Here is a 14,272-nt window from a genome sequence, read left to right on the forward strand (position 1 = left end):
TCTAAAGATATTGTCACACAAAACTCAGCTAAACAATATATTACTCGTTATAAAGACAACAAAATATTTTCACACAAAACTCAGCTAAACAATATATTATAAATCGTTATATAAAGCATAAATCATATACACAAAAAAAAAAAAAAAAACAACAAAATTTACAACATAAGACACATGGTATGAGCATTACTTTCTGAAATTCAGTTTGTAAAACATGATTTAGTGCATAAATTGAGAAAGTCTCAAAGAACCTGAGATAACAACACCATAATATAGAGCTATGACGGATCAGGTCAGTATTTTCTGACTTTAAACATGGCAGAGGACATGAAAATTATAGAAATCTTTATTCCTTACACCTTCCAAGAAACAGTACAGTGCCAACCTGTGGCCTGCTGTTAAGGTTCAAAAAGTTCCATCGTGTTCTCTTAGTCATAGGCATTTCAAGAACATTAAGGCACTCACTTTTTAGACTTTTAGTTAGCATTATATGGTTGGCCTTTTGTGGTCTATAACATATGCTGCAAAGAACGACTGCTTCCTCCAATCACCATTTAATACTGAGTCCAGAGGTAATTTTCTCTACCGCATGATACTGTGTAAGTAGGGCCTCTTCTACCTTGACACCATCTCTCCCTCCAAGCCACTGTTCATAAAGTTCCTTCACTCTCTCATTCTTCTCTGGCAACTCATTTTTCACAGAACTGTAAAGCTGTTCCACCCTCTGCAGCAAGTCCTTACTAGGTTCTCCTTCTGCTCTGATCTGTCCTCCTCCATTCAAGCAGCCTGAAAGAAAAAATGACAGTGAGTTTAGAGAAGAAAATACAAAATATCAAGTGTTTTGTCCTCTACGCTGCCCAATTAGAAGGCCTCACAAAGCTGTGCACAGAAATTTATATCCAAAAGATCGGGACTGTGCTAGGAAGACCTATCCTAATAACGCAGAGTGACCTACCACAAAGACAGTTCTAGAGTGTCAAAAGAACACACAATTACATCACAAGGGCTAAGCAATTTGGTCAGGTAACAGGGTAAAAAAAGAATGTGTGACATAATAGTAAATCCAGCCCTGCTTCCAGGGTATTCTCTAAATAGAAGAAAGGATGTGTTGTGCATTAACTAACAAATTTCAGTTCATGAAATGCAAGAATCTAATGAGTTTGCATAATTATAAACCCTGTTTAGCATACTGCTTATGGAACTTCGAAGACTCATTATTGTAAAAGTTAAGACTTGTAATCCAGCCCAATGTTTTATTTTTTTTATCTTGAGAAGGAAGGGTTAGAACTTTTTTTTTTTTTTTTTTTTAGCTGCTTGTGTCCCTCACTTTATGTTCCAATGGCTTAGGGACATAACGTAAGGGGAAATATCTCCATTGAGGACACCAATAGCAGTACAGACAAGACCGAGTTTGTTATCCCTACTCTCTCCATTCCAAAAAAAAAAAAAAAAACACCTTAGGAAAAGTTGGGCCTTTATATTCACTATTTGATTCCTGCTAAAAAATGTTTATTTAACCTGGGGTGAACATAACTTGACCTAAAACATTTATGAAATAAGAGTGCTGAAGTGCAAGTACAAAAAAAAAAAAAAGCTATAGCCAGACTTAACTAAATATTAACGTTTGACATTTTGATGAAAAAACAACTTATCGAAAACGTTGTGTCTACTACATTCTGTGTAAATCAAGAAAAATATTGATTATCTTTTTTTTAGTTAATGTTAGGGGATGCAGTACCTGATGGACAGGCCATCACTTCCACATAATGGTAATTGCAGCGTCCTCTTTTTAGCTTCTGCACCAGATTCTGTATGTTCCGAAAACCATGAGCCAAAGCAAAGTGCAACAGCACCTTATTGTCCTTCTCCAGGGTCACTTCCTGAAAGTCCTTGTTCCTACAGGGATTAAAATTCCAAAATATGAAAAACCTATATCAATGTAAACAGTATCTTATGGAATAACTGAACAAAAACACACTTTCTTTTTTTTAACTAAATAGACAAGTTTAGCAAAATCATGCCTCAAGCATACAATGTATAAAGCATAAAGAATCTTTTCAGGGTGAGAACTGATCTACTGGGGCACATAGTTTGGTAAAAAAGGTTACTGTTCTTTGTTGGCTTATCAAATTTGAAACGGCTCTGTATTGTCTATGTGGGACAACTGGGAGACTACCTGGATTAGGATTTTTATATTCAAGGTAAAAATCTTTACTTAGAGTCTATTGATGGACACATGAAATCTATCCTCTTCAGGTTTCACTAATGGCTACAGAAGAATTGGATGCTGGCAAGCAAAAAACTGAAGGCCAGCTCAGGGTATTCCCTCCTACTACAAGCATGCCTCAGTTTTGTAACAAACAGCACAGAGAGCATGATCATAAAGAGGGCTGGGGCCTGTGTTCCTCATAAGACTCCAAGAAAAGGATTTTATGAGTACAAAACTCCCATTTTCTTTATTTCTTTCATTGGCAATACAGAAAACAAATGCTAATAGCCCCAGGAAAAAAAAAAAAAAAAACAGTGAACTGTGTACTGATTACAGCACAAAGAGCTACCTAAAGGACCTAATGTCAGAACCTGGCATCAGATAAGCCCCTGTCCATTTGTTAGAACTCTCCAGGAAACCAGCAGTGTCCTCACCCAAGCTAATTTTTCAATCGGCTATCGCGTGCTGCCACCACCTTTTCCACTAAGAAAAAACAGCAGTTTGAGGCAGACAAGCGGAGCTTACCCTTTCGTGTGGTGATCCTGCCAGTAACACTTCCTGTTTAAGAGTGTCTCTACTCTGGATGGAGGAGAAACTGAGGCACTTTTGGACAGCAGCACTGTCAATGTAGGGAGAGGGTAATTATAGATGTGCTAGTACAGTGGTTGCCAACCAGTGGTCCACGAGAAAATGATGGTGGTCCCAAAGGATTCTGCCGCAAATCAACATTGTGTGAGATGTGTATCGCCCATTGTTTCCAGTGTAGTCCCCAATGCGTGCTGACAGTCAGTCAATACTGTGAGTGCGCATGGATACCCTCTGTATTCTAGCTCCTGTGAACTCAGAGGGAGGCACTGGGAGTTGTGCAGAGAGCAGAAGGTGAAGGAGGAGGGGTCTTCCAATAGCAGCGCTGATTACAGACTGTAGGAGGGAGCACAGAGCTCAAACACATGGCTGGATAAGGAGCTGAGATCAAATGATGAAGCTGTTTAAGGCAGCAGTGTGATGCAGAGTGTGGGGAGGGATTGAGGGCAGATATCCATATCATTGTGTGTATAAGGCAGCAATGTGATCCAGGGGGAGTGGGGGGCAGAGAGCCTTAGCATGGCGTGTGTGTATATGGCATTTAAAATTTCTATTAGTGGTCCATGGGATTCAAAATTGTGAGTTTAGTGGTGCGTCAGGGCCCGAAAGGTTGGTGACCACTGCACTAGAAGATTTAGATGGACTTGACTAACAAATTAAAGTCTAACTCCTGTTAACACGTTTATCGCAGCCAACACATTTAGGGATTGTTAAGCTGTAATATATTACATTTTTGTTTTTGGGTTTATACTGCTTTAAGTGCCCATTCACACCAGAATGTGGTCCAGGAAACCCGTGTTCTATGCGCAATTCCCACACAGCGTTCCAAACACTCTGTCCATGCCATCTGCTGTGGGTGTGAATAGATTTCTAACACCACCTCAAATGCAGATTGAAAGTGCTATGTGTGCGCCTTCACCAGATCGCATGGTTGCAGTGTTTTTTTAAAAGTAGTGCATGCACCTAGTAGTGCTTCCAGTTTAGATGCTAGCAGAGGTGATGACTTTAAACAATATTACCCTGTTGGTGAGAGTAGAAAGAGAAAGGTCTTTAATGGATTTAAATGGTGGTTTCTGATATGCAGAGAGAACTAGATTCAGATTTCACAGTCACAGGGGAACGGACAGGAGGATCTACTTGGGAAACTTCATGTACAAATAATAATGGAGTGAGGGGCCAACAGACACTGAATCAAGATAGACAGGGGAGAAACCGGCCCCTTGATGCCTCTAAGACAAAGGCTTGTCTAGACCCAGCTATAAGGAGGAGAGCATTTGTACCATATAGAAATGCCTGGGGTCCAATGATGGAATTACACTTCCAAGCTTTAGCATTGTATAAATCACAGACACAGAGATACCCCTAGGGGTCCTTTAGAACCTGTGTTTCAATCGCCACGCTGGTGAAATCATTGCAAATCGGTCCTTGGAATAGAAGATCCTGAAGATCTGGCAGAGTGTCTGATAAGTGTCTTACCACATGCACATGGGCCAGTTCAGAGTAATGAGGATTACTGAAATGCCCCCTCATTTAGATCCTGTAAAATAGATGAGGAGGATGTTTAAGGAGAGGTAAGACATAGAACAGGGTGTACTGATACCATGGAGCATCTGCTGCTTCTACTACAAGATTCCTGTACCGTTTGACAAACAAAGCCAAGAGGTCCACATCCAGCGGTCCCTAACATCCAGGTGTAGGGAACAATTCCCCAGATCCAGGTGCTGTCGTCTAATGAAGTCTGCCTGTCAAATGTCTATGCCTAGGAGGTAAACAGTGGACAAGGCGGGAACGTGACAATGCTCGGATAGGATTTCATCTGCCTATCTTGCTGCAGCAAAACTTCTGGCTCCTCCTTGATGGTAATGTAAGCCACTGCTATGATCTTGTCCGACCTGTTCTGGAATGGATGACCTTTCTGTAGGATGGACCAACAATATAGAAACAAAGATCCAGATTGTTGATTGGTATAATGGGCCCCTTTAACTATCAAGTCCAGGGTCCCACAAGGATGTAATGCTAAGTAGTAGTGGTCTGGAACGCAACTGGGCATATGAGACTATCTCAAAAGGAGGCTCCATTTAGGCCTAAGGCTCTAATGCAAAAGCAGTGAGTCGGACAACTCCTGGACTGGAGAGCTTGAATTTAAGATTTGAGTATGTACAGTTTCTCCTGTGGAAGAAACACTGTAGTCTAAGATGTGTCCAGAGTTAGTCTCAGACACTCTAAATGATGGGTTGATTCCAGCGCTGTGTGATGGTGCCCCCCCCTCCCCACTTTGTAAACTGGGGGGGGGGGGGGGGGGGCAAACCGTCATGCTGAGAAAGGCTAGTCTGAGGATTCATTGGAATTTACAAGTGGACTGGATCCCAAGCTTGGGGAGGAAGAAGAGGTCTCAAGGTGGACTGTGCAGAAGTGGAGAAATTCATTCTTTATTACAGATTATGGTTCACATCCTGTTCTGCGAAAACAGCTAGATGATAAGGTCAGGAGCAAGGAAGCTAGCGCTATCACAAGCCCAGAGCCTTGGGCTTGTGATGCTTTAAAAAAAAAAAATTCTACAATACCGACAGACAATTAAGGCAGATGAAGTAGACACACTGCCAAGCAATAAGGACCCAGCCCAGGGGACTCCATCGCTGGCCAATGAGAGCAGAGGGGGCATTGTCAGCTGGGGAGAGCCTTTTGACTATCAATAGATGCATAGATCAAGTAGTGAGAGCAACAGATTGGCGAGCTGCGGCGAGAGCAGAACAGAAATCGCAAAGTGTCTATAAAATTCTAACAGCTATAAGCAAGGTATCAACTGCAGCAATGGTAAGATCTCTTTTAATGAATTCTGACCAGTCAGCCATGGTATGGCACAGTAAACTCACAGCCAAGAAGCTGGCAACAAAGTCTTGAATGACTGAGAAAAATCCTCAGCGGAAAGGGAAGGGGAATCAGACACATCCAAAAGGATTTTAAGATACTCCAATGACAGAATAGAATCCAGGAACAAGATTCCAGGTTGCAGACATTGGCACCATCAGAAGGCATGCTGCATGCAACCTTGGACCCATTAGTAGAGTGTGAGCTGGGGGCACCAAAAATCAGACATATTGTGACTCACTCATGGTAACAGGTCAAAGTTCCAAGTGACTCTTTGCAAGCAAGAGTAGGGAGATGTTTTCATAATAATGTATGATAGGAAAGAAAACATGGACTATGCATACGACACTCAACCCAGTGGATGATGTCAGTGCTCAGTCCCACTGTGTTAAACTTCTTTTATGGCAAAATGAACAGGAAATGGTGAATTTTTAATTCAGTGACCTATGAAACTGTGGTAGCTTCCACTGCTTGGCCTTACCAGGTTACTCATTTAGTGAGCCTTCAGAAACAGGGCAACTGCTGAGGAAATTCCAGCAGCTCTGGACCTGGAAAGCAATCGATGGCTAACTTACCAGAATGGAATCTGGAAAGCATTTTACATGGAACCCAGTGGCCAAAGGTCACTTACAGGCTATCCCTGCCAAGTCCAGTTCATTGGGGTCCTGACCTGGCACTCCAAAGCAAGTAAAAAAAAAAATAAAAAAAATAGACGACCCCATCCATTGATCCAGACACAGTCTGATCGCTCGGAGATCCAGGACATTGTTCAGTAGTCTGGACTCTTCCAGCATCCAGATCCCCTGAGCAGAATGTTTAGTCGAGGATGCCTTCCCAGATGGACAGGCTGGCATCCATGGTAACCACTGTCCAATACACAGGGAGGAAGGATTTGCCCATTCGAAGCACCGGAGAATGAAGCCACCATATCAGGAACTCCTTTGCTCCCTGACTCAGCCAGATCGAATTGTCCAGGGACTGAGGAGTCTTGTCCTATTTGGTCAGAATCTCCCTTTGCAGTGACCTAGCATAGAACTGTGCAAACGGAAAACGCCTCAAAAATGTAGATACCATCAGGCCCAGCACCCACATGCAAGTCCAGAGGAATAACTTTTTACTGGACAACAGGAGGCAAATTACAGCATGGAATTTCTGGAATTTGTCCAGAGGAAGGAGCACTCTGGCTACGGCTGAGTCCAGAGTCAGGCCCAGACAGTCCAGCCTCGTGGACGGAACCAGAGCAGACTTCTGAAAATTCAGAATCCAGCTGAACTCCTGCAGAGTTCGTATGGTGATCTCCAGGTTCTCCACCAGAGCAAAGGGAGACTCAGCTCGCAGAAGGAGATCATCCAAGTAGCCCAGTACCACGATCCTCCGTTGGTGTAGCAAGGCTAGCACCGGAGCCAACACTTTTGTGAAGACCCGAGGAGCAGAGGCGAGACCAAAGGGTAACGCCACAAACTGATAGAGCTCCTCTCCCACAGCAAAGCAGAGAAAACGCTGGTGACTGGCACATATTGGAATGTGAACATAGGCATCCTTGATATCTATAGAGGCAAGGAAATCCCCCTGATGCAGGGATGCCACCACCGTTTAAATGGACTGAATTCTGAACTTCTGTACCCGCACAAAGCAGTTTAGCGCCTTGAGGTCCATAATTAGAAGCACTCAGCCTTCCTTCCTGGGAACTGTAAACAGGTTTGAGTAAAAACCCTGAATACGTTCCAAAGTCGGAACCGGGAAAATCACTCCTTGAAGGAACAGGTCTTGTAACGCCCCAAACAGACTCTGCAACCGGTCTGTGGACAGGCGCAGGTTGGAACGAAAAAACCTTGCCGGAGGGACAAGAGCGAAACCCAATCTTTGTAACCGGACCAAATGATGGACCCACTTGTCTTGCACAAGGGAAGTCCACGGGTTTGGAAACCAGCAAAGACGTCCCCCCACCTCCGATATGGATGAGGGCGCATCTTCATGCAGAAGGAGCCTTGTCCGCGGGTCTGGAGAAGCCCGCTCTTGGCTTGCCAGACCAAGTTTGTTTGGATCGTCCAGGAGGAGGCCCTGAAAGGCTTCGAGCCCTTGTCAGTCGACCCTGAGGGACGAAAAAACTTCTTATGAGCCGAGAAGGAAGGTCCACGTCTACGACGAGATTCCTTGCCCTTAGTGGTCTGCGGAAGAAAAGCACTCTTCCCCTCTGTGAGACCTGTCATTCATGGTAGCTCCAAAGAGACAATCTCCTTGAAAGGGAAGATCAGTCAAGGCCTTTTTAGAAGTCTAGACAAATTGAGGGGGGGAGGGAAAAGAGATTCCCTCCTGGAATGGTTGCAAAGAAGGGGCTCACAGGGATACTGGTGCAGACATAAACTTTATTGGTGATAATGCACACAAAAAAATGGAAATCACAAAATTTAAAATGTGTGAAGACTCGTCAATGTAGACTGAATGACCCTGAAGACCCCTACGGGTGTCAGGATGAACATAGACAGCAACAACACACGCTTCTGTCCCCACCCACCAAATCCTGCTCTGAGGCACAATTGGTGCAGGCTAGGTGTGATATGTCTGAATCAGACCTCACATCACTCTCAAAAGCCTGGACAATAGTGCATTTGGCCAACAGTAACCAAACTGGGGGCCCAAAAAGTAACTAACTGGGCATGCCCGTTGTATCAAGTGAAGAACTGAATGGTAGATTACTGTGTGTGAAAACAAAGTCACCAGAGAATCACTTAATGTATGGTAGATGCATCACCATGGTGTCATAGTTCCATAAGATTGAAGGCAAACAGTAAGTCTTCCTGTGGTGTTTGTCTAATCTCCTGGCGTGGTACTTCCAGAAGGACCTGACCACATTAAGCAGTTCAAGGAATAATGTACTGAAAGGGTAGCGGCTTAAACAGCCGGGATGCTTAAACAGCAATGGAAAAGTATAATAGTCTCCAAAGAGAGACCCCCAAAATTTGGGGAGGGGATATCAGGTTTCCCCTACAGCGGCGAAATTGCCGGAGATATAGCTTGCTGGCTTAATAGTCTGGATGTGGCAACACTGAAACATCACATGATAGGGTTAGGATGTAGTGTATCTGCATGTATAATGTCCAGTTCGGACCCGTGGCTGGGATTCCTAGGAGTTCCCGCGGTGTGGTATACCGACAGTGCAGAGTATGTAATCCAATCTAGGATATAAGTGTGGAGAATCGGCTCTTACCAGACATCCCCTGTTGTCATCGATACAGCCAGAGATGAAGTACCTTCTCAAGGTCTCAGGTCCCAGAGGTGGGTGACAGGTGCAGATCGTAACTTGCCAGATCATCCAGAGTCAAAGTATCACTGCTGCCGATCGCAGCTGACATCTCACGTAGTACCGCCAATGAGCTGATTTAGCAGGCTCAGTCCCGTGTCAGGAAGTGTCCTTGGTAGTTTTTCCGGGTCGCGGCGGAGATGTTGCAGCCAGTCAAGTTCACACGGTGTAATCTCGAGCAGGAGACAGTGGGTGGGTGGAGCGTCAGCGTGTGACGTCGACGCGTTTCGCATGCTTACGCACGCTTCCTCAGGACGTCATTGCGTTGTCCGGGCTTTGTTTATATAGCCTGTATCCTTGGCTACGCTGATCAGTAATTACATGCTACGGTAAACGTCAAGACTGAGGCCATCTAGTGGTGCTGACATGGTACTGCTCCCACAGTACCGTTTCAATCCAGTCTACTTTGTTCCAGATGTCAATCACAACTGACCATTAAAACTTGGCGTTGGTGGATTCTAAAAACGAGGAAGGGGGGATAACTGGGACCCCCCATATATACCTCAGGGAAGTTTTGGTGACTTATAGTATAATTTTCAAGGAAAAACAGAAATACAGATATAGCAGGGGTGGTGAATTCATTTAGCGCATATGGTAATTGACGTTTATATACACACACACACACACACACACACATGTCCCCATTCCTACTAACATATGCATGGTTACAATGATAATGCAGAGTATGGCAATAGCTACAGTGTCAAATGTCATACACTGTGCTTTTTTACCCTCTTTGTTTTGACTGTTGGGTGCCTAGTTCTGCTGTGTCCATGCACAGGTGCTCCCCTTTACTGCAGTCATACTCCCCCCCCCCCTTTTTAGAAGTCTGGTCCACAAACCAGCATTTGAGTCAAAAGACACGCCAAAGGACCGCTGCCAATGGGCAATGGTAAATACTGGTCTCATTGCCGAACCAGCTAAGGTGTACATAATGTGGCCACAGCCTCCTCCTTCCGGTCAGCCGGGTCTCTTAAGTCCGTGGACTCTTCCACCGGAATCATGGTTGCCTTGTTTAATCTGGAAACTGGAGGGTCCACCACACAGTCCACTACTTAAGGGACTCCTTGTAGGGGTAACGCCTAGTAAATCGCTTCGGAACCCCACGGAGACGCTTTGGTCATCCCCACTACTTAACGACCATTCTGTCAAAATAGGCGAGGAAAGGAAACACCTTTGCCGCTCTGGATGCCTAGGGGTACCTGCGCCACCATCGCATGCACGCAATCAGTGCATCTACCAGCACTTTTTCGTGTGCGGTTGCAGACGTGGAGGAATCAGCCTCACTATCAAGAGGATTCCAGGCATGTGGTCATAGACCCAGAAGGGTGACCCACGTTCAAGGCGGCCAAATCAGATTTAGGATATGATGAGACAGATAAGGCAGGAGAAGGTGGGTGGGCGTTTTTTGCTAGCCTGATGCACGCAAACTGCCTCCACCCGGGACACAAGGGACTCCAGGACCGCCGTCAGTGCATGGAATAATGTATGGGACTGGGTGGGCCCGCAGCCTCAGAGAGGGGATCAGGTGGAGAAACGTGCTCCAAAGACTCCATGAATCACCAGGGGGACCCCACAAAAAAGTGTAACACACTAAGGAACAACCCCAACCGCACTGGCAGCACCACCCATCGCCAAGCACAAGGCACAGAGCGATCATCAGCAGATAGGGAGAGGACCCCATCAGAGTCACCACCCGCCGACACAGGCACCTGCAACCACCCGGAGAATCTGCATTACACGTGCGACCATCAGGAAGCTAAATGATCCAGGAGTCAGCACCAGGGGATAAGGAGGGGCTTCCACCACCGAAACCACCGCCCACAGGTCTCCACTGTCATGGTTGACACTATTTGCAATGGCAAACCACAAGAAAATGGCCGCCTGACTACACAAACATGGCCGCCGTGTATGAAAACACACAGGCTAAAACAAAATGGCAGCCCCACGCAGCACCACAAGGCATACAGGGTCCCAGAATTTGGGAGACCAGGCCTCAGGACGGATCCAGGCAGAACAGGGGGCCAGCCCCTATCAGAGCGCACCCCCCCCCATCGCCATTAGCGCCCTTGCCCCCATCCCAGGAAAGTGGCCAGACCACCCAAGAAAAAAATACATCCCCAGCGTATGTGGAGAAGGGGGGGGGGGGAGGAATACTGCGACATATGCAAGCTTTGCGAGATGTTTAACTCGCAGGGCCAGCCCCCGTCCAGTGAGGCTATGTCGCGGCCTTGCGCTAAGCTGTGGCCTGCACGCGCTCGCTGGCCAGGCTGGGGTGACCACTGGATCTAAATCATCCAGCCGTCACCCAGTCCAGCAGTTGATAGTAGATTTCACAGGAAAAATCCAGGAGGAAAAACATTTTCTATCTAAAAAATTTTGCCAGGACCAAAGATCCTAGCAAGGAACTAGGTCCTTACTCCTGACTAGGCAGAAAAAAACTGAGTGACTATAGCAGAGAGAGGGAGTATACCCCCTGGGACTGCCCATGGGTGTAGCCAGAATTTTTTTTCTGCCTAGTGGCCGTATAACCCAATGGTCAAAAATGATAGGAGCTGTGTGTCAATGAACAAAAGAGAAATATTGTTTTTTTTTTTTTTTTTTAAATGGTCGGCCTTTTTTTTTTAGCGCAAAAAATAAAAACCGCAGAAGTGATCAAATACCACCAAAAAAAAAGCTCTATTTATGGGAAAAAAGGACATTCATTTTATTTGGGTACAATATCGCAGGACCGTGCAATTGTCAGTTAAAGTAACGCAGTGCCATATCGCAAAAATGGCCTGGTCATGAAGGGGGTAAAACCTTTCGAGGCTGAAGTGGTTAATTTTGGTCTTAGTCAAAGGGCCTGGTATTGGGGGGAAACTCCACGCTGCTTTTTTCATAATTTTTTTTTTTTTGCCGGCAATGGTTTTGTGTACATTCAGCTGTCGACTCATCCGTTGTTAGGGACACGGCGGCTGGCTTCCCAGCATGCTCCTTAACAACCAGCTATTCACTGGTTGCGCCAGGGACGTGGGCAGCTCTGTTCCTAAACGTAGCTTTCACACTAGGCTAAACACTGCTAACACATTAGGGTTTTTGTCCAGCGTTTCTAAAGACGTTTTTAGCTTTCTAGTGTGCATGAAGCCTAAGAGTTAAAAGGAGGGCACAACCAGAGTGTTCTGCCTCAAGCCACATGTGACTAGAACAATAGTACATGCTAAACATCCCATTCAAAAGTAGTCTGTATGAAAATACAGCACAAAAATCTAGCACTTACTTTAGAGGATTGTATTTTATTTCATCCACTTGAATCCCAAATAACTCCTGTGCTGCATGTTTAAATATGTGTTCTAGATAGCCACCTGATCCCCCTCCTTCATGTCCCACTGGCTCATCATCCATCACAGAGGTGAATCTATACAGAAAAAAAGATTGGTTAATACAATTCAGAAGATACATTAACTTTGAGACTCCTCAAGAAACTGCACCACCACAATATATTTTCAACTACTATTAAATTGTTTATCCTAAAGCAACTTTTGATGACATACGGTACCTATTCTACTACATACTTTCATGAACTAAATTACACATACAGGTTATTTTTAAAACATTTCCCTTTTGTAACTAGTTGCAAATATTTGCATTTATCTGGCCTTCTGGCTCAAACAACATTGTATTGGTTCAATTACACCCCGTTCACACTGGGGCGACCTGGTCGCCTGACAGGTCGCCTGCCATAGAGAAGCTGTGGACCCGTTCTAATAGGAGAGACACAAGTCGCTCTGACTTAGAAAAAGGGTCCGGAGCTTCTTTGGGGCGACCCGGAGCAACCTGCATAGACTTCAATGTTATGAAGTCCGTGCCGGCCGCTCCGAGGTCGCGGTGCGAGCAGCCCCGGCAAGTCGGATCGCCCCAGTGTGAACGGGGCCTTAGTCAGCCCTAAATTTTAGATTTGCATTGAGAGAATAACAGTAAAGTTGTCCTAAAACCATATCTAAACCCAATTCACAAAACTTGATGGTGTTGCAGCTCATCTGTCCTTTGATGCGGTGACTGCATAATTACCCTTTTTTCCTCCTTTTATTTAACCTGATAGCTCTGCCATTAACACACTTCCTATCATAAAGTGACAACTGTACTAACCAGTGTTGTCACTCTAGTAAAAGGGAGTGTGTTAAGACTAAAAAGCATTGTGTTGGTACTACATAACAAATTCCTCTCTTCTCCATAACAGAAGGAGGTTTTTTGTAGTCCACAAAGATAGCACTGAACAATGCTAACTGGTAACAGTCCAGAGGCAGAGAGCACAGGAAGTTATCGGCTCTAAAAACGGTATGTGACTGGGTGAACAGCCTCTCCAATACTCTGGAACCACTTACCCCAATTTCTATACTGCGAGTATAGAAAAAAAATCACCCTCCTTTAAAATAATGAAATTTTGTTGCTTTGCAGCCATAAATGAAGACAGACACAGTTTCTTTTTTATCCAGCTGTATTTACTCAACTTATGCATGTAGAAAGAAAGTGGCACTTCCAGTCTCAGGAAAGTAGAAACTTGAGTTTTATTTCTTCAAATCAAAAAGTCCAACAATGAAGCAGCAATGAATAAGCACATGGTGTGAAACGCGTTTGCTGCTATCCTGTTTGTCTTGTACATGTCGATGTTGGACTTTTTGATTTGAAGAAATAAAACTCAAGTTTCTACTTTCCTGAGACTGGAAGTGCCACTTTCTTTCTACATGCATATGGACTTCTTAGGTTGCGGACCTTGGTGAGCACCCAGTCTTGCAGGACTACTACAATTTACTTGGGAATCCAACTGGCCCATCTGTCAGCACTTTGAGCGGTGATTTGTTTCTTTGCTTCTTTTTACTCAACTTATAACATTCAAGTGAAAGATATAACACCGATCCCTGAAAACCCCTATCTCTAGAAAGACTATCCTGCCTCCACCCAACAACTTTACTTTTATTTTCTCCATCAGCTCATCCCCTTTAGGCTACGTTCACATCTTGGATTTGCTATTTACAGGCGTTTTTTAGGAGTTTTTTCTGGCATTTTTTCAGCCGTTTTACAGGCTTTTTTGTGCAGGCGTTTTTAGGTTGACAAGTGACCGATGGAAAAAAATAAAAACACCTGTAATCTGCCCAAAAAGAAGCTCATGTACTTTTTTGAGCATTGGGCGTTTTGCTTAAAACGTCAAAACGCTCAGATGTGAACAGGGGCCATTGAAATTAATAGGATTTGTCTTGTTGGGCGTTTTTTGAGCTGATCCTAGAGCAGAAAAACTTCCCAAAATGCCTACATGTGAACTTAGCCTAAGT

The 14,272-nt window shown here is 44.7% G+C and overlaps 1 protein-coding gene across 1 annotated transcript in view; it reads right to left on the minus strand.

Annotated features, from left to right (window-relative positions):
* Positions 1–506: 506 nt before the first annotated feature.
* Positions 507–14,272, minus strand: part of CIAO3 (cytosolic iron-sulfur assembly component 3) — a 53,470-nt gene continuing 39,704 nt past the window's right edge. The window contains exons 9-11 of the mRNA XM_082247213.1: positions 12,223–12,360; positions 1,739–1,896; positions 507–786 (exon numbers count right to left, since the gene is read on the minus strand). Coding sequence (XP_082103339.1) covers positions 548–786; positions 1,739–1,896; positions 12,223–12,360 — 535 coding nt within the window. The 3' untranslated portion in view covers positions 507–547. The remainder of the gene's footprint in view (positions 787–1,738; positions 1,897–12,222; positions 12,361–14,272) is intronic.

This window comes from Pelophylax lessonae (assembly GCF_965119305.1).
Source record: "Pelophylax lessonae genome assembly, chromosome: 2".
Classification (NCBI taxonomy): Eukaryota; Metazoa; Chordata; class Amphibia; order Anura; family Ranidae; genus Pelophylax; species Pelophylax lessonae.